At 47.7% G+C, this 21,214-nt stretch overlaps 1 protein-coding gene across 6 annotated transcripts in view; it reads right to left on the bottom strand.

The window, feature by feature from the left end:
* The window catches only part of CELSR1 (cadherin EGF LAG seven-pass G-type receptor 1), a 177,137-nt gene extending 156,352 nt beyond the window's left edge, over positions 1–20,785 (bottom strand). For 5 of the 6 annotated variants that reach the window (XM_075024903.1, XM_075024905.1, XM_075024906.1 and 2 more), the window contains exon 1: positions 17,599–20,309. In XM_075024903.1, coding sequence (XP_074881004.1) covers positions 17,599–20,281 — 2,683 coding nt within the window. In that variant the 5' untranslated portion in view covers positions 20,282–20,309. Of the gene's footprint in view, positions 1–17,598 lie in introns of all 6 variants that reach the window. The other variant, XM_075024902.1, reaches the window with a different exon arrangement.
* Positions 20,786–21,214: the final 429 nt, after the last annotated feature.

A 21,214-nucleotide genomic window follows, 5' to 3' on the forward strand; every position in this document is an offset into this window, starting at 1 on the left:
GGGGGCCGCGCAGCTCCTTCCCGCCAAGCGCAGCCCTCGGGCCCGCGGCAGCTCCCAGCCACCACACCGGCCCTGCGTCCCCCAGAGCGCTCTCACCTGCAGATCAAACCAAGTTCTCCTCCCAGGGCTCCGCAGCTGCGCCTACCTCCCAGTTCACCTCTCAAGGAGGGTTTCTCATGCAGGAGAAAAGCGTCCCTGACTGGATTTCTTGTGAGAGATCCCAGGGTGAGGGGCAGGGTAATCCTGGCGTCCATCTGGGCACGCTCTCCCTGCCTCCACCTGGCTCCTCTGAGTCCATTAGGATGAACACCTGTGACCTTACGCCACAAGAGAGGTGGAGATCTCGGCACACAGTGAATATCTTGAACACAAGGACGTTCGAGAGAAGAGTAAGAGGGAGGATGGTGTCAAACCAAAACGCAGTTCAAGAGACATGAAAGTAGCTTTCCTCATCAGGCTACACAAGCCTGGCTTCAGGGAAGCAACTGCCACATTTTCTAAGCCAAAATGCTGAATAATTACAGGCCGCTTAGCCCAGCACTACCTATTGTGCAAAGTCCTCTGTACAGATTTCCACACAAACGAGTGGTTTGAGCTTTTTTTGGTCACCTTTGATGATGGAGATAGCAAAAAGGGAACCCCAGGTGCAAGGACGCAAATTTAGTCTCGGCAGCTGTCTCGCGGTAACATGAGTGTCTCTGCCTCGAGCCCCTAGGCAATTAGATATCAGCCAAGCACGGTCACCTTTTGCTCTTACTATGGCTGACATGGACTTTATGGGTCTTCTCCAACAGCTCTGAAGAATGGCAAACCAAAGGGAGGTAATGATTTGACGACCGTGACAGCCCAACTCCGAGCATTTTTATACACACAAACCATCGCATAAGCCTGATTCTGATGAGTCACCCTGTTTAGTTTGACTCATCTTGTCTGCTCCTCACCAAACACAAGCCAGTACAGGCCAAATCCTACCCAGTTGATACTGTCTCGTGAAAGCAATTATAGCAAGTTGCTTCTCAGATTGTAAGGCCTTTGGGTGCAGCTGACGAGTGCAGTGAGGGAACACATGTGGACACATCCTGCACACACAGTTTGTCTCCATCCAGTTTTTTTTCCTCACCCTCTATCTTTTCTAAAAATACTCATTCCCAGCCCCATAGTTCTGAGGAAACAAAGCAGGAGGAAAAGAGAAAAAAGAGAACAAGTGTGGACAAGGCTCAAGGTAGCTGTAGATAAGATGGTGCCTGAAATCCCAGCAGCCTCCCTGGAGCCACGTCTCTCTTCCCTCTGCTAGCAACATGCCTACTGGTGGGGCTGCACCCACCTCTGCAAAGACAGAAGCTTTTTTTTTTTTTTTTTGAAGTGTAGCCAGAGTTATGAGTACAATCCTCTGAAGCCAGCAAGGTTTCCTAAAGTGTGAGAGAGGCCAGAGACCAGCCTTTTCTATTCCCCCTCTTTGTTCAGATCAGGAATTTGCAATCCAAATCCCAGCCACACCAGGGCAGGCAATGAGCCCAGCCTCTGTGAGTAAGAAGCATCTTAAAGAGTTCATGAGGCTGCTTGCCAAGGAGCTGCTGTGAGACAAGGTGAACGGAGCTCGAAAAAAAACTGTATGTATATAACACCATTAAGATAGCAAATAAAAAACCTGTCCTGCAGTGCAAAGGAATGTGATAGTTACCAACTGCTCCCCTATAGCTGCAAGGAGTCCTTGAAATATTAACAGGGTTATCAGCATTCGCTTATCGGTTACAGTAGTGCCTAGATAATTCAAAGGACTGAGCCAGAGCTCATAAATACATACACTTTCTCAATGTAAAATCCTTATTATCAGAGAATTTCTTACCTTTTTTAACCAAAATTTGTTAATGTTTTTAAAATTAACAAACCTAGAAAGGCAGCAATCTACAGGGAATGAAGAACTAAAATTATTCAGTTGTTTATTTTTGCATTCATTTATTACAATATTTTCATGCGCTCTGTGTGTTTCCAAGACAGGTGTTTTTAAACATGTTTACTGAATCTCCTGTGGTGTTTTGATGTTAGCACAATGCAGCTGCATTTTGCATCACAAAATCTGTGGTAGGTTCAAGCTGCAGAACTTCTAGGTGGCAGAACTTCCCACAAACGAAAGCTGGGAGTTTTGTACCCACAGAAGAGAGTGGTGAGTGCTTATACACTTGCCTATGTGGGTTAGGTGCTGAGTATCCCGCACAGAGCCCTGGAACAAATTCTCCCCTTAGTTTCAGTCAATGTCATCATGCTGACCTAAGGGAGGGACAGGACAACCTTTTTATATGTTGAAAGGACTTTCGAGAGACTTTCTATCTTCCAGAAAGGACAGAACGCAAGCATGGGCAAACTTACATAATCTCCTCCAAGAAGCAGCAGCAGAGAACCCACCAAGCCAAGGGCAGAGCCTAAACCCACCTAATTACTGCCTCCTCTTTTATACCATCCCTGGTACCTGACCAACCATGTGCTGAACTGTTCCAGCACAAGGTAATAAAAATCCTACTCAAAAAACCTCAACAAAAACGAGTATTCTTCTTTACGCTCTGGTTGCAAACACACAGCAGCCCTAAGCTAATTTAAGGGCTGGCTGCCACAGTCTCTCTCCTCCCCTGCACTGGCACTCATCTCATAGTGCATTGAACTGTTTCTTCACACAAAGTCAGAACTTTTTTGTTTGCTTGGTTTTTATTGGTAATTTGGCTTTTTATCAGCTTGCCTCCTCCCTTGCACTGTCTCTGATATTCCTTTGATGGACTAAGCTGTTTCTTCATGCTAAGTCAGAAGTTTGTTTGGGGTTTTTTTAATGGCAGGTTGGCTTTTTAGCAACTTGGTGCATGGAAACAGCCCAGCACAAGGTCATACAGGTGCTGGGAAGGGAAGGACTGTAACAGCCAGAAGCAAGATTGGCTCAGATTCCCTACAACTTGCAGCCTGTGACATTTGTGAATAACTTCCAGTCCCATTCATTTATCTGCTGAACCATGCTGCTTTGTGGATTCTGTATCTTCTTTTGATACCAAGTTTAGGAGAAGATAGCAATGCTGTTATCAACACACAACAACTTACACAAGCTCAGGCAGTTCAAAGGGCTAATTGCATTTACAATTTGTTAATAAGTGTGTTTAATTTCTGCAGCAAAAAGAGAACAGGAAATAATTTTCCCACTAACAAGTTCAATTTTCTATTCAAGGAAGCTTCTCAAGGAAGTGTGTTGTATATACATAATACTACTTATAAACTATCAAGCATTCATTAATTTATCAAGCTTCATCTTAAACCCAGCTACACTTCTTTGGATCCCTTCACAGAGAGACTGTTCCAGAAATTTGCTTCCCTAAAGGTTTCAAACTGCCTTCTAACATCCCACCTAAATTTACTGAGAGTCAGTTCACTTACAGATTTTTTCCTTTAAACTCCCCTGCTCTTCACTTTGTTTTCCATAAGTAGTTCAGAGAGGTAGGTAGCAATCATAGTCCTCTTTGGTTTTCATTTTGCAATATGAAAGATGCAATCTTCTACCAGAAATGATACCTCCAATGAAATAAATTCTCTGTTCCCCAACTTGTCCTCTTTACAATATAAATTAACTTTTCTTGACTAGGAACCATAAGAATAGTACAGAGATGAGATATTTGCAGTGCCTTGTACAACAGCATGTAATACCTTACTTTCCTTAATAACCCACCCCACTTAAACCCCTGTGGTAGAAGCCCCATACGCCAATGCATTTTTCAGCTGGTCCGTTGCTTCCATCTTTCTGAACCAACTCAAACACATAGACAGTGGTTAGACAAGAGAAGTCACCCAAATAGTGTAATTTCAGAAAATGGAATAATTTTCCATCCCAGTATTTGATAAGCACTTTAAATACTACATAAGGAGGCCCCATCTCCAAAGAGAGGGCAGTGTGATCCTGGCACATCACACCCAGGTAACAATATATTGCTTTCCTCGGGGAAGAAGCAGCGTTGCCTCTAAACAAGCAGCAACACACAATCCAACTGAAGGAAATGCAAGAGGTGCTGAAATGCCGTCACACGGAGGCTAATCTCTTCCAAGAGATTTTGTGACTCATAAATTATCGTAGAGAAAATTAACTGCTATGAAATGCTTAAGAACAGAAATGGAAAATAAATTAAGATGTCTAATAAGGAACAGAAGCAGTGATGGTTTCTTAGGGTGGGATTATTAATTATTGTGCTTTCCAAAAGTGATTAAATTGCCCTAAAGCTCTAAGGGATCAGCATCTCATTTGCTAGAGGACCAGCTCTCAGCTGTGACCTCAAGCCCCTGCCCCAAGACCTGAGCATCTCCACAAAGTGCCTATGCCCATTGGCCTCTCCCACTGCACCATGAGGATGGAGTGGGTGTTCAACAGCAAAAACCCATCCCCAGGACGGACCACCAGCAAATTAGCTGCTGACTGCCAGAAGTGGGAAGCCCGGAGGGATGACACTGGTCACAAAACTAATCAGAGCCCTGCTTTTAATAATCACCGTATCATAAAAGGGAAAACTACTGCAGAAAGGAAAAAGCACTGGAAATGCAAACCCAGATGCGTGGCTGTAAAATCATCAGGCTGAGCTCTCTGCTGAGTACATGGAGGGATTCAGTGACCCTGAGGGAGCCTTACCTGCTGAATGAGCCAAGAATACGCCTTGCCGGGTATTAGGCAATGTCGTGTAATATGACTACAGAGCAGTAAGCACAAAGGCTCTACAGTGCAAAGAACAGCACTGTGAATTTCACAACTGCTGAAATCTCAGACTGATTTCTTTAAAATTCAGTTTCAGTGCAGGAATAAAATTTAATTAGTCTTTTCTTATCATTAGTCATTTATATATGTTCATTTAAAAACCTGAAAATATCCCAACTTTACGCAGCACTGAGCCAGTAAAACGCCATCCTAGGTGATCAGTATGGGATATGTAGAGTGTAAGTTGTTTACCCCATGGGACGCTTTCCAGTCTGAGAAAGCTTTCAAATTGGCCATCAAAGTTGTCACTTTACTTTCCCTTCAGGCCTTGAAAAGAGCAATGGGATCTTCTGACAGCTGAAGTCTGAATGAAGGAGATGCAGAGCAAAAACCTAGGGAGTCACTGACACCACCTCAGAGCAGGCGAAACAGCCTCTCCTGGAGGACTTTCCCCCAGGAAAAAAACAGGGATGGATGCTCAACTGCCACCAGTGGCATGAAGAATTCTAGCTGGCATCTCAACTTCAGTGCAGTCTGATGCATGTTGGGCAAGACAAGGAGTGAATCAGTCATCTCAGCTTAAGAAATCCCCAGCCACTTGGCAAGTGACATATTTTAAAAGCAGATAATACAAAAGTTTATAAAACTCATTCATACAAAACAAAAGTTCACTGCATAGAATAGAAAAAATGTCCTTGTCTCTCAGTTCTCACCTGAGTTTATTGCCATTAATTGGTCATATCCATCAACGCTGTTGGTAGTAAATAGGAATTTCTTAGTTTAAAGCCTCTTAAAGCTGAATAAAGTCCCAGAGACTGCTATTAACAGCCATTAGGGAGCTGAGGCACGAAGGAACCAGCCAGTAAAGGTGACTGCAACTTGTCACAGGGGATAAGAAAAAAAAATATAGCCACTGTCTATACCCAAACTGGGCCAAATTCCCAGTTCATGGGTACAGGTGTTGCTCCCACAGACTGCAAAGACGACAAACACTGATATTTAGTGTGCAGCATACCCTGTGACCTGGGGCTGGCCACAGATGTACCACAACTGCCTGTGCTGGACAGCAAAACCTCTGAGGGACTGTCACCACCTCATGCTGTGGCCCCCGAGACCCTGTGCAAGGAGAGGGGCCAAGGATCGTGGCTGCAAAACCTCTGGAAGCTGCACCCGGGAGCCAGCACCGCTGAGGTCCCAACCCCAAAACAGCCACTGGGAGCGCAAGGGCTGCATGGGCAATGTCACCAGTTCACTGGGAGCATCTCATGGGGCATCCCTGGAAGGGACGGAACCTGCCCCTCCCCTTGGGCCAACGCACCCACCTAATGGCAACTAACAGCACGGTGGTCAGAAGAGGGTGAGGGATGGATGAGAAACCTGCCCTGCCTCCCCAAAGGCAAGAGGGAAGGCAGTGGGAAAGGATGCTGCCACACCATCAGCAAGCACCGTGCCTGGTGGGCGACCGCCAGCCAGCTTCCAGCGCCTGCCGGACACACCATCGTCCGGGACCGGGGCGGTCCCCAGCGCCGCCATCCGTATCTGGCTATCTCACGGGGCAGCCAGGCAGTCGATGTCTGGTGGTTATCCTAATTATTTACAGCAGGTATTACAAAAGCAGCCCCTGCGAGGTCTCTGCTGCGCACAGCCCTGTACAAACTTGCAGCAGGCAAACTCCACAGACACGGCGCCTCGCTGTAAAACAGCACACAGCAAACAGATCCAATGAATGTGAAGGGAGAGGGGGGAAGAAGATAAGCAAGAAGGAAGGAGTAACACCAGCATGTTTTGTGTAACAAGCTTTCGGCATCCACCAGGTCCTAAGATGTACCCAGGGTTCCCACTTTGAATAACCAGTGCAAACAACCAGCGCCTGCTGTCAGCAGCTTGGTCAACAAACCCGTGTTAGATTGCCAAACTCAATGCAGAATAATGTCAGGTAGCTTAGTAAGCAGGACCTAAAAGTTAACCTGTCTTACTTAACATTCCAAAAAACTTACAGAAATTTGCCCATGTTGCTTTAGCTCGTAACAAATCCTTTTGCAAACAGCCTGCAAAACCAACCAGAAGGCAGCAGCAGGTTTCGTGATCTCGAGAAACTGAAGTTAAGACAGGATTTAAACTAGCAGGCAATTATCTGCCAGATGGAGAGCTCATCATGCAGAGCACACATTGCTAAATTACACTGTGTCAGTAAAAGGAGGCCAACATCAGAAATACACCCCGTGAGAAGGGAAACCGAGTCAACCGACAGGATAGTTCAACCCAGCCATTGCTGCCAAGAGACCTTTACCGTATGTGTCAGGACAATGTCGGCTAGCTGTAGCGTCAGTGAGCACATTGCGGGAAAAGCCACAGGATCCAAGCGACGAGCGGCAACATGTTGATAATTACTAGCAAGTCTATCATCACGGCAAACTGCAGTGAGAAAGAGGATTAAACAGTAGGCAAAGATGAGTTGAACTCTGGATATTTAGCAGCGTAATTTAAGTCTGAGCCTGTGAATCCTTCCATAACTGACCCTTTAGCCCATCTGGGAGCCGCTCCACATAAAAGCAAAATACATTTACAAATAGTTAAAGCCAGAAGACAAACAAATCAGCTCTGATCAATAGGAAAGTACTCCCTGGAAAGCCCTGGGGTTCTTGTTTGTTGTACCTTTGAGTTCCCAGGTGGGAAGAGCCAAGACCCTGGCTACAGACAGAACTGACCTAGTCCTGACATGGCCTGAACGGTTCATGATCCAGCTTTTATTATGGCCTAAATAAAATTCAGCAACTGAGGGTCAAAGCCAGACTGCCCATACCACTGCTCGACTGAAGCGGAGGTGCCCACATACACGAATGTGAGCCAGAAAGCCTCCTCTCCAGTGCCCTGCAAGTGTGAGCATGACCCTGTAGCTTATGGCACTTACCAAAGGGATGGGAAACGTTGAGTCCCGCAACAGCTTCTGGCCCTTATTTGGCTCCTCTTTAATGTATAGCACAGTAAGAGCTTTGAGATCAAGGGCTGGAGCCCAGCCCATCTCTGCCCTCGTTAAGTGTCCTGATCGCTATGCTGAGTGAAGTGCCCAAGCTGTAGCGGGATGGTATTTCAAGTACTCCCACTTTATAGGACACTTAACTGCCTAAACCAGGATACCGCTGCAAGGAACAGGCACCTAAAAGTGAGGCGCTGTGGCATCTGACGGTTAGATACAAGTCCTCTACTGGACCTAATGTGTGAAAGGTGCCAAATGTCTCTTCCTAGCCGTGCTGAGCTGTGCCTGCAGCACCTGGAGGCTGGCAATCACACACTGCTAAAACAAGCAACACACTAATGTAGGACAGCTTTTACATGATATAAACTAAATTCAGACAGCTAAATAAATAAATAAATCACAGCTTGGATGTTAAAGGGTCTGTTTAGAAGTAGATCCAGCATGAACATTGCTGCAAGCACACAAGTAAATGAGGGGCAGGGCTGGGCTGGTTCCTGGAAAGTCCAAAAGTGCTATGAAAGGAATTCAATCCAATAAACTCAATGACTTGGTAACATCAGTTTTGAGTAGGGTCAAGGAGTCTGATCTGGAGCTAGCAAAAGGAAAGAGCAAAACCAACTGATCTAGCAGTTCTTTGCACCCATGATGCATGCTCTGGTGGCATGGCAGCTACAGAGAATCACCCTGAGTACATTTTCTTCCAAACGTAACAGCCCCTTGGCATTTAACAGCAAAGACAGACTGTTGGGTGCTGGCCATCATGTCTGTGAAACTTAAATCTGATAGCCCCTGCTTTGCCCCTTTTGGTGGGGTCCAGATGCTTTTGCTTCTCCTTGAAACTGGATCTGGCCCACAGACTCCACAGCAGGCAGGACATGCTGTGCTGACAATGGTTGTTAACAATGGCCTCTCCTTCTCCCTCCTTCAAAAAGCACTGAAATGTTTTGACCAGATGCATCATTTCCAAAAGTGCTAGAGACCTGACGGAATGTAACATCTATCACGCATTCAGCAATGGTGCTGAAAGCAGATTACTTTCCTTTGTATTTGATAAGTGTAACATGTCTATGTTTATTATGTGGTCCCCTGAGGATTTATTACAGGTTTACCGTTTCATTTATTTGCTTTTTTTGTGCTTGGCAAGTGTAAACACTGGAACAAATACGAAGGTGGTTACAGCTTAGCAGCATTAACAACTTGTTGAAACAAAGTCCAAAAGTTTTCCTTTCTCTCCAGCAAATCCTACTTTTCTGTCCAACTGCTTTTTTTTCAAGTGCGAAGATCATCTTTCTGAAGTATTTTAAAATTTTATTTCTTTGTTGAATGCCAAATCCCCATAAAAGCATACTTTCCCCCTTCATTCACTCAAACTCTTGACAATATTTAAAGTCTTTCCTAACATTATTCATGGCAAAACATTTTCCTGTCTGCAAATTATAGCCTCCCCCATGCTTTCCATCTAGTCTGCTAAGCCTGTTACTACAGGTAGTTTGCTGTAACAGAAATAAGTACAATCATCACTACAAAAGAAAACAAACCCGTCCGTCCTGGCACACACATTCAGGGTGGGTTCATCCCACTGAACTTTAGCCATCTAACAACAAGGCAATTAGCCCAAGTCAGTCACTTACGTTCCCTCTTTAATCAGTGGGGTGAGATGGGTAACTCCAGCTAGCAGCCCTCCTGCCTATCAACCAATCATGGCTGCAACCTACATGACCACCTTTGAAGAGATACCTGATTTTTGGGCAGACTGATCCGTGGGCAGATCATGGTAGGCGATACAAATCTGACCATAAGAGCCAAGCTATACCTTCAATAATGCTGTTTCAATCCAACAAAATCAACGCACTGCATTGAAATCTCAACCAAAGTGTATGCACCTGGGTCTCACAAAAAAAGGTGTTAGGCAAATCTTGCCAAACAAACAAGAGATCACTCAATGGCAGATTTCAAAATTTTCCATGAAGATTACATCCTGCCCCTTTTGGAAACTTGTGTTAAACCTATAAATAGTTCAGTGTTTTTCAACACTGGAAAAAGAGCTACACTGGGGGGGGGAAATTATAAAACTGTAACTTGTCACACAAACACAAAGTGACAAAACTAAATTTGATTGGGTGTCAGAAGTTTCTTTCAAGTGGACAGCCACTGTGAACAAGGCTCTGAAGAACCAAGCCCCTTGTCAACTTGTTCTGTACTCTGATTTATGCAATCTTTTGGCCAAATAGTCTTAAAAAAAGGAGCAGACAACAAAAAAAGCCCATCATTCATAAAAGACAGCACCACCATACTTGGTTCTTAAATGGCAAAGTAGATGTTAGAGTAGTTGGAGTACTATTTTACCTAAAAACTTCATCATTCCCACAGAAACCAGGACAGAAAAACTATAACATGGAAGATTGCCAAAAAGGGTCATTAGATCTGATCCGAATATCTTCAGCTCTTCTAACCCTCGTACATGTCCTAAAGACTCTCCATAGATGTTTTTGGAAATACAAGTCAGTATGCCAAAGGAAGCCAAGAGAGACAGTTGCCCAAATCCTGTAAATTAGGCAATACTGAGGTAAGCAGATAAGTTGTGTTGTTATCTCAAGCACTCAAATGTAGCAAGGCTGTTGCCGCCAACTGGCTCTCAAAATTCTGAGGGCTTATAAAAGGGAGGGAGAAGGGATGGAGAGCGCAGATCTTGTGTCTGACATTTGATCCTCCCCTTACTCATCCTCCATGCACAAGCGTTACAGCTAGAGTTGCCTCCGCTAAATATTGAAAAGGTATTTGTGGCATGTAGGTTTAGAAGAGGTTGCTGCTTCATGTTTGCTTGTTTCCTGCCCAGAAAGTAATTCTGGTCACAACTTCTAGAGCAGCCACATTCCCATCCCGGTCTTTGTATCAGTCTCACCGGACCCACAAGGGAATCGAATGGCCCAGTGAAATCGCAAGCCAAACCCATGCTACGGTGCAGTCATTGCTGTCTGTACCCAAAATAACCAGATGAAAGTGAGCTCAGCTATGCCAACACATGCAGCAGCTACACATCTGGCTGAACTGTAAACACTGTCATAGGTGCTGCATGCTATCGCATGCCCCTGAACCCATGAACCCTGAGCACCCAGCCAAAACACCGGAGACAACCTGTCAGCTGCAGGGGTGTCTGGCTGACCTGCAGCACACCCCGAGGACGAGGCAGGAGGCCACGGATGAGTCCCTCCAACCCTTCCCTGAAGATGTTGGGAGACACCAGGGCCACGCTCTGACCAGACTGGTGAAAATGTGAGGATGCCTGGGTTCCGATCCCAGCATCTGCTAAGGGTTTCACCAGCAAGCACCCTACCAGAAGAGTGGTGAGCATGCTATCCATCTTCACCTAATGTCATACCTTAAAACCTAGCATTACATTCCTCAGTCAAGGGATGTCTCAGAAAATCTATTCAGGTCAAAGATTGGAGTCAACAATGAAAGGGAGTTTCAAGATATTAAGTATATATGCTGAAGGAAAACGGACCATTCAATGAGCAATTGTAAAATTATATGCTTTATCAGCAGCCAAGCCAATTCCTCAGATAGTGCTTGGGATGTTGAAGTATAAAATCCTACTGCTTCACGTCACCTACTTTCCCTACCACTACTTCTGCAGGTTTACTATCATCCTAACATCCAAACCTAGAAAACTGTTCCTGTATTCTAAACAAAGGGTTCTTTTGCCTTCACCGTTGACAACAACTCAATGTTTATTCTGTATTTGGCAGTTTGCAGCAGGCTTCACAAACCCAGCCTAAACCAATTCTGAACTGCAAGGAAACATGTGACCAGAACAAGAGAATAAAAGAAGATTCTTCCCAACCTGCAAATGCAAGTCAGAAGAGTACTTCAGTGACTTCTAAGAGGGAAGCAAATCACAACAAGGGAATACACCAAGGAAATAAATTAATTAATACACCCTGAAGCTTAAAAAGTAATCAAAAAATATAAAACAATTACTAATCCAATTAAAAATGGTTATTACAACTATCTCCCCATTTGCAAATAATTTGAAAATTGGAGAAAAAAATTTTCCAGGTAATCCCACCACCACACTTCTCTAAATTTAATCTCTTTCCCTTAAGACATGTTATCAAGTAAAGCCTAGTAGATCTTTCTCCTTCTCACATCTTCAGCCTCATTCTCCTTATACGTTCTTCTTATTATCCTAAAGTCTCCCTCTTTCCCAGAAATCATTGAGAAAAGGATCAACATTTATGCAATAGAAAAATAAAATAAAATTACTGGTACACTGAGCAAAGTGTGTACAAAACCAGCCAAAACCCCCTGCAGCCTCAATAAGCCATTTCTCATGCCCTCTCAATCAAGGCAACCCAATAGCTTGTACAGAAATGTTAACAAGAAGATGATGCAAATATACACGCCCTTGGGTTTTTAAACAGCCTTGCTGAGTTTGGGTTTATGTAGGGCTTTGATATACACTATTTTTTTTTCTCCAGGAACGATTGTGACCTCTAATATTTATGGTTCAAAGTCTCACTTTGTGGTATGAGGTTAAGAAGTGCCATCTGCATATGCTTCAACCACAGAGACATACTAAGGTAGAAATATCTTCATAAAAACTGCATAACAAAAAAATAGGAACATACAGCCTGCACTGTACACAGAGAGAAACAGGGAGAAACAAACATTTTTAGTGATAGCTATGTTGCATAGTAGCATTTTCTGAAAGAAGCTGACAGACAAAATAGCTTTTATCTGAAATAAAACATCTCACTTTTTAAAGTGTGCTGTGATAAACATTTATTTTTTTAGTATTACTAGGGATGGCCATTTTAGCAAAGAAACTTGTTATTTACAGTAGCTTAGGCTGCAGGTAACTCCCTATTTTATTTATTTACATGCAGAAGATATCTTTTATCTCAGTAAAAAGTTACTTTGTCAGTCAGCCTTCCACTAAATATTTTCCTCTCATAGCCATAGAAGTTTTCCTGTCTTTTGAAACAAAAATAAACCACTCCTATGAAATCCAGCGATGAAGTGGAAGGAAGTCCATAGTAAAGCAACAAGGCAGCCACAGCTTTTTATCAGCTGGAACAGATGATACAGTTGAAAAGGGAAAGTCACATTCCTGCAGGCTGGAGGGATGCACATCTAAAATGCATCTCACCTGTAGCATAGATTAGAATATAGAACCTATATGGATGCAATAAAGGACTTAGATAACCACAGCAGATTCAGCAGCTAGCCTAACTTTAAAATGATGGTGACTACTCTTGATTGGCTATTTTAGGAAAATAAATGTAAACGTTCAAAACCTTCACTACTAACCATTGTCAGTCATCCTTCACTTCACCCCACTTCATACACCAAGTAACGACTGGAGATGCAATCCCGCAGCTCACGGTATCATGCCATCTTTCCAAACAAGGGCCCTCATCGTTGCCTCCCTGGTCTCCGCAGCCTTTGAGCCACAGCTTTCTCTCAGCTCGCCTTAGTGAGGGATGCACGTGTGAAGTGCAAGTCCAAGGCCCCCAGGAACGCCAGTGTGCAAAAGCCCTGCAGCCACGAGACACGCCGACACACCTCCTGCAGGAATGTGCTTCCCTGGGAGGGGGGCCACAGAGAGCAGTTTGGGTGTTAATTGCCCCTCACTGACCCTAAAAGCAAGTCCTCGCAGGCCAGAAGCATCACCCCTAAAAGAACCAGTCAACCTGCGGATCTGCCCCCCAAAACTCAAAAGGCCCCGGCAGCCCCGTCTGCCTCGCTCCCCAAAGGCAGAGGCACGAGGCCAGGGTGCACCCCAACGCTGCCAAGGCGTCCCGCTTGCGTCCTGAGCGGTCACCCCGCGCTCACCCTCCGTGCCCAAAGGTGCCCCTGCACTTAGAGAGACACCTTTTCCCTCGAGCTTCTTTTTTCCCTTTAATCTCAAACCTTCCTCACACACACAAATACCCCCAATGCCTTGCATTTCGGGCACAGCTGTGGCCTTCCCTTTATCAGAAGGGCTAAATCAAAGTATGGCATCTTCTCTTAACATTTGTACAGAGAAGGTACAGAGCTGGAGATATAGGATCACTAGCATAATGACTTTTAAATTACAATAATAATGAAGATCCTTTACCAGCCTCGAGTAAAAATCCCAAAAGTTTATTGCAACACAAACGAGCTCTATCTTAATTTGCATTTGCTGACAGTCAATAACCTCACTGAATGCCACTGGAGATTAAATGCCAAAGAAATGTAAAAGGTGATACTTGAGCTTGCAGGCCCTAAAAAAGGCTTGGGTATCTGTCCCTCACTGTGTGAGGAGCACTACCTTCCCAAAATTATAGATTGTATGTTGTATAATGATATTTTACATTTATCTGGACCACTCGAAAGCTGTAGCATCCAGTCAGGTTGGGTTCTGTCCGCACTGGTGAATTAGGCTGGGTTCCCAGAGGGGTTTGCACACATATCTACTGTATCCCATTGCACTGTCGTTGATGATAAGTGGGACTACTTGTGGCAGCACAGCCAAGCAGGTGCCAGCAGCATTTGCAATGTGACACCCAGGCAAACTTGTGCAATATTTGTGCAAAGTTAAGGCTAGCACATAGCTGTCCCACCCAGCACTGGTGGGGACTGTGGTATGTTTAACACAGGCAAATGCAATGTGACTAGAGCAATGTCTAACCCATTTTTTGGCCAAATAATTTCCAATTTAATGTTATCATGAACATCACTGTGGACAGAAAGTAATCGTTTTTAATGATCATGTCAATTTAAGTCATATATTTATTAGTAACACTGAGAAATCACAGACCGATCGACTCTTGAGCACCTGCTTCAGAAGCCCAGAGTAAAATCCTGCCACCCTGGAAAGCAAGGGCAGGATTTCAGCAAGGTCCAGATTTCACCCCAGTTGTTAAAACAACATACACCTAATGACACAATGTGCAGGCATGGGAATACAGGCCAAGCTCTGCCTTTCTGTAGGAAAACCTTGAAGGTACAATGAAAAAAGGAGAATGTGTCTTTTTAAGGGACCCCTGGAGCACATGTGGATTAGTTTCACCCAAAACGGGTCCACTTTATTCACTCAGACAGCTCTACATGACAGTCATGGGCAGAGGGACACCCAGATAGATTCACTTCAGAACAGACTGACTTCAAAAGCTACCTCCCGATCCAAAGCAAAATGCTAATATATCCACACCACCCACGTTCCTCCCTCCTCCACTTGGGTCGGTTCCTGACCGGCTGCGGGGGCACAGCCCAGCAGGTACCGTGGCACCAGGGCAAAGGCAGAGCCACGCATGCGCCGAGCCTGCCCAGGGCTGCCCACCATCCCACGTAGCTTCTGATGATGTTGACACTGTTAGGGTAAGTTTTAAATGCCGAGCGTGCTGTTCTCAGGTTTTACAAAACCAATTAGCTCCATTTGCTTGGTTTTCATGATTCTTAAATTTTGTTTATATGCAGAAGGCCAAAATTACTGTGCTTATTTGAATAATCCCCAAGCCAAATGAAAGAATGCTGGGTTTAGCCAAGTATCGAAGTCTCAAAGTAATTCAATTGAGTAGCACGGCTCCTCACTAGCATTGCACGCACTCACATGCCTCCACAGCACAACACATCGCTAGATGGAAGTAAGATTTTTATAGCAGCAGTGTTACTTCCGACTCCTATATAGATCAAATTCCCCAAGTTCATAAAGAGCTCGAACCCTTCCCTGACCTGAAGAGCAGCTGCAGTAGGGCAGGACTTTGTGTTTGTCTGGGTTGAGAGGTTAATGGCTACTGCATAGACACGTTTTTCAGTTAACTGGCAGGTCATTTTAGCAGATGATTTGCAGGTATTTTGCAACACTTAGAGATAACCCTGTGGAGTACTTCTGTCTGAGCTGCTTCTCTGTCTGTTTTTAAGGACTGCATCAGATAAACCAGAGAATGCAGGCAGGTGAGACTTTCCTGGACTAATCACATGCTGCCAGACTCTGCCCTTTCAATTTCCAAACAGCAAACTTCTCCAAATTAACATCAAATGGAGTTCAGTGCTTGTCAAAATTATTTTAAAAACCTACCCATAAAGAGCTTTAATCTTTCAAATATCTCAAGACATGCAGCAGACAGCCAGTTTTGATCAACATCACAGCAGAGTTTCAAAGTTCACACCTTCACCAAACATGAAAATGATGCTGGAGTGATCAAGCTCTTGTTACTTAAGAAAACAGACGTCTTCACTCCTACCTGAGATTTCATCCATTTAAACTGCGTAAATCATTAGATTGAGAAAGGAATAGTTTATGTCACCTATTTTTCTGTTCTGAACACACTCTTTGTCTAGTCTAACCAAACAACTTTTCCAACCTTCGTGCTTCAAGATGAGTTCTTATCTTCTGCTACCAGATAAAGAGCTACTGGTTCAGACAGTGACCATGCAATCACCTGCACCTTAATCCAAATGTTTTTCTTTAAGGTCACAAGCCAACCGTCTGTTTTTTCTGCAAGTCCTCGCAGGACATGGAAACGACATTTATGAGCTACCTTTACCACATTAACTGCCCCCCAGCATTTTGGAAGAACCAGGAAAGGCTTGTCAGGTGATACACCGCAGTAAATTCAGTCAGCTCAGTTAATAACACTTTCATTTTCCTGAAGCAAAAAGGACCTCAAGCCTGCAAACACAAGGGAGAGCACAGCTCGCTCCCCCGAGGCCCTGCTGCACGCCATGACTACTTACAGTAAAACAAGCGCTGCCAGGATTATGCCACAGTTTGATTATTACTTTTTTCTTTTTTTTGATACAACCATCTGAAAAGAAGCTTCTCCCAAAGTGTCATTTTAGGCACCTAGTACTTTCAGCTGTTTTTTTTGCAAAAAGAATACAAGTATTAGTTTTAGGATGCAGAGAGCAGCGGCAAGGAATGCATCTGGTTAAACCTCTGAAAGTCAACAAAAGTATGGGATCAGGTCCACAGTAAACTTTATAGAGTGGCACCTGCAGAGGAAATTACTCATTGCATGATTGATGCCACAATTAGAGGCATAAAAAGTAATTCCATGATAAACAGGCAACCAAGCAGAAAAAGAATAATATCCTAAGAGCATGTATGTGCCCATAGAAAAGTATATATTGGACGATATCGAACAGTCTTGACGCACACAGAGACACAAAATCTCCAAGGAAGTTAATGGCACAGTACCCCTCCCTCTCTCCTCCTTTCCCTCTCTGCAACAGCGCTGATTTTGGGGCTGCATTTGGCCAGTATCTGCCCCTAGCACTACTAAAGCGACTCCAGCACAATTAGCTGCGTTACACAGCTATTACACAGCCATAACTCATGGCTTTCAGAGTTGCCATTTCCCGCAGGAGCACACGCCGGCAATGCAAACCAATGCAGCTCTGCCAGCATCACATCCACCTGGGCCACACCAGCAGAGAACTGGTCTGAGGTCTAAGGATCTACCAGCCAGAAGGGAATAAACATGTTTTGTTGCTAAAAAAGCAGAGATACCAAATCTCGGCTTCTTTTTTCTTAAGAGGAAGAAAAAAAAAGAGGGAGGGGAGATGGCATTACAGATGCACGTGCATTCCCTACATCTTTGCAAGTTACATCATTTATTACTTTTATGCAACCACATCAGAAAAGCTTCAGCTAAGGTACCACCTCAACTGAGGGAGTATATACCATTCCACACACATGTATTTATTTACCCTTGTGATCCACGTTTACTAAACAACTTCAACGCACCACTTCAACCCACAGCACATGGGCTTGATACATTTTTGTGGTTCCTCTCCAAAAATTTCACAGATAAATTGCTGCTTCAGGAAACTGAACGCTGCGCACTGAACTGCAAGTGGGTTATTTCTGCCCATGCCCCTGTACTGGTCTGACAATCAGAATTACACGCTTTATGAACCTCGAACGCTTGCTTACCTGAGACCGACACTTTCATAAGGGCTTCCAGGGGTCTGTTGTTGTCCAGATCACGACTGAGTTTGAGTTCCCCAGTGGCAGAGTCCAAAAGGAGCAAGTTTAATTCATTGCCTTGCACAAAGGTGTAGGCCAGGCTGTCAGACACATCAGGATCATGAGCCGGAATCTTGCCAATCACGCTGGAGGGGAAGCTGTTGGACTTGTTGGTCACGTAGTTATTGAAGAGGATCTGGAAATCCTGCAGCACAGGCGGGTTATCATTCTGGTCCAGGAGGCGGATGTGCACTGTTGCCCGGCTCACAAGAGGGGCTGAAGTGGCCTGCACCACGATCACGTACTCTGTTCGGCTCTCATAATCCAGGTCCATTAGGGCCGTGAGGTCTCCGTTGAGCAAGTCTAGTTGGAAGACCTCGGGGATGTTCCCCTCTACGATCTGGTACATGATCTGTGCGTTGGTCCCCTCATCGGGGTCAGCTGCACTGATCCGTGCCACAATAGAGCCCACGGGGCTGTTCTCCTCCACAAAGATGTCAAATTCATCCTTCTCAAAGACAGGGGGGTTGTCATTGATGTCCAGCACAGTCACCTGGATATCCACAGAGGCTTTCAGCGGCGGGCTGCCCCTGTCCACAGCAAAGGCCCGCAGGCTGTAGACAGCCACGTTCTCGCGGTCCAGCTTGCGCAGCGTGCGTATCACTCCAGAAGTGGGTTCGATGTAGAAGTCTCCATCTCCATCGTCGCCACCTTGGAACGTGTAGAGGAGACGGCCATTGAGTCCTGAGTCACGGTCGGTGGCAGACAGCTGCAGGACACTGGTGGAGAGCGGCACATCCTCGAAAACTGAGCCCTGGTAGCGGTCACGCAGGAAGCGGGGCGCGTTGTCATTGGCATCCAGGATGAGGATCTCGACGTAGGTCGTGTCCGATTTCTGGGGGATGCCGTTGTCGTGGGCTGTAATAGCCAATGTGTACGAGGCCTGGTCCTCGTAGTCCAGCTCCATCAGGGTGGTGATGGTGCCTGTGTCAGGGTCGATGCGGAACTGGGGGATGTTATCGTCCAAGATGTACGTGATTCTCGCATTCTCCCCCGTGTCCTCATCGGTGGCGCTGATGGCGACAATAGAGGTGCCGATGGGCTTGTCCTCGCTGACGCTCACCGTGTAGTGGGAGCTCTGGAAGACCGGGCGGTGCGTGTTGGCATCCGTGACATTGATGAAGACCTGGACGGTGTCAAAGCGAGTGCCATCAGAGGCAGTGACTGTGAGCACATACTGCCTTTCCTGCTTGTAATCCAGGGGCAAGGCCAGCGTGATCAGCCCCCCTCCGCTCTGACTGGTGATGGCAAACCGGTTCCTGGTGTTGCCACTGGTGATCTGGTAAGTCACAACGCTGTTAACGTCCCTGTCCACTGCTGTCAGGGTCAGGACACTGCTGCCCACGGCCGCGTCCTCGTTCAGTCTGAGGTGATACACCTTCTCCGTGAAGGTGGGGTTGTTGTCGTTGACATCCAGGACAGTGATGGACACGCTGGCTGAGGAGGTCATGACCGGCACGCCGTGGTCCCTGGCCTCCACCCCAAAGTGATAGTTCTCCACAGTCTCTCGGTCCAGCTCTGCAGCCACCGTGATCCACCCTGTGCTGTTGTTGATCTGAAAAGGGAACCCAGAGTCACCCGCTACGGGGGCACCTCCGGTGGACGGTGCCAGCTCTATGAGTTTGTACTCCAGGCGGGCATTCTCCCCGGAGTCAGCATCCACGGCCTGGACGTGCAGCACCGAGTAGCCCAGAGGAACGTTCTCCAGCACAGTGGCCTGGAAGGGAGTGCTCACGAAGATGGGGGCATTGTCATTCACATCCACGACCTGCACCGACACCATGCCGCTGGAGTTGATCAAGGGAGGCCTGCCCCCATCCTGGGCTTTGATCCGGAGCGTGTACTCCCGAATAGTCTCATAATCCAGAGGGTTGATCAGGTCGATGGCACCGGAGAAAGAGTGGATGTAGAACTGGCCTTTCAGGTTGCCGCTCACGATGCTGTAGTGCACCTGGGCATTGCTGCCCCGGTCCCGATCTGTGGCCTGCACCTGCAGTATCTGGCTGTTCACCGGGGCGTCCTCTGGCACCTGGACCAGGTAGCGCTTCTCACTGAACTGAGGGTAGTTGTCGTTCTCGTCCTCTACAGTGATGTGCACCATAGCCGTGGCGCTGCGTGGTCCTGGATCCTTGCCCTGGTCGTTGGCTTCCACCACCAGGTGGTACTCGGAGACCTCCTCGCGGTCCACTGGGGCTCGGGTCCTCACAACCCCGGAGCGCGGGTCAATCTCAAAGACCCCGTCACCGGCCCCCGGCTCCAGCAGGCGGTAAAGCATGTTGGCGTTGGCCGGGGCGTCGCCGTCGGTGGCGCGGATGGTCAGCACCTCGTAACCCACCTCCAGGTTCTCCCGGATGCTCTCCCGGTACTCGGGCTGCTCGAACACCGGCTCGTGGTCGTTGGTGTCGCTCACCGTCACCGTCAGGTAGGTGGTGGCCGAGCGGCGGCGCGGGGAGCCGTGGTCGGAGGCGGTCACCTTCAGCACGTGGGTGTCCTTCGTCTCCCGGTCCAGGCTGCGGGCGGTGACCACGCCGCCCGTCTCGGCGTCGATGGAGAAGTAGTCGTTGGAGCGCTCGTCGAAGAGCGCCTCCATGGAGTACGCCAGCCGGCCGGCTTCCCCCTCGTCGGGGTCCTGGGCCCGCAGCACGATGACCGCCGTGCCGGCCGGCTCGTTCTCGGGGATGGAGACCTGGTAGCTGGGCAGCTGGAACTGCGGGGGGCTGTTGGGGCTCCGCGCCCGCCGCGCTCCTCGCCGCCCGCCGCCCTCCTCCCCGGCCGCCGGCGGCGGCGGGGCGCAGCCGGCTCCGCGGGGCTCGGCGGCCGCCCGCTGCCGGGCGCGCCGCGGGCAGGGCCCGCCGCCGCGGGGCCCGCGGGGCTCGGCGGGCGGAGCGCGGCGCAGCGCGGCCCCCGCCGCCCTCAGGCGCCCGGCGGGCGGCAGCGCCGGCGGCTCGGCGGCGGCGCGGCGCCCCGCGGCCCCCGGGGGCAGGTGGAGGAGCGGGGCGGCGCGGGGCGGCCGCGGCTCCCCGCCGCCCGCCGGCGCCAGGGCGCAGAGCAGCGCGGCCCAGGACACGCAGGCGGCGGCGGACAGCCGCAGCATCTCCGGAGCTCAGCGGGCAGCGATGCCGGGCAGAGGGCTGCCGCACAATCCATCCACCCGCCGGGCTGCCCGCCCGCCCTCATCCATCAAGCCGCCGGCTCGGCGCCCCCCCCCCGCCCCGCCGCCGTCGCCGCCCGGGCGCCGCCGGCCCAGAGCCCCGCGCCCCGGCCCCGTCCCCGGGCAGCGGGCTGGAGAGCTCCAACTTTTCCACCTTAAACTTTGAAGTGAGTTCAAAATGGCTCCTCTCCTCCTCCTCCTCCTCCCACCGCCGCTCCCGAGAGGGTGATTAGCATAAACCTGCTGCTCGTCTCCTCCGCCAAAGAAAAAAAAAAAAAAAAAGAGAAAAGAAAAAAAGTAAATCAAATACCGAAGTCTCCCCCCGGGCGGCGGGGCCGGCCCACGGGCGGCGCGGTCCCGCGTGGCTGCGCG

The sequence above is a fragment of the Buteo buteo genome, chromosome 4 (genome assembly GCF_964188355.1).
Source record: "Buteo buteo chromosome 4, bButBut1.hap1.1, whole genome shotgun sequence".
NCBI classification, from domain to species: Eukaryota; Metazoa; Chordata; class Aves; order Accipitriformes; family Accipitridae; genus Buteo; species Buteo buteo.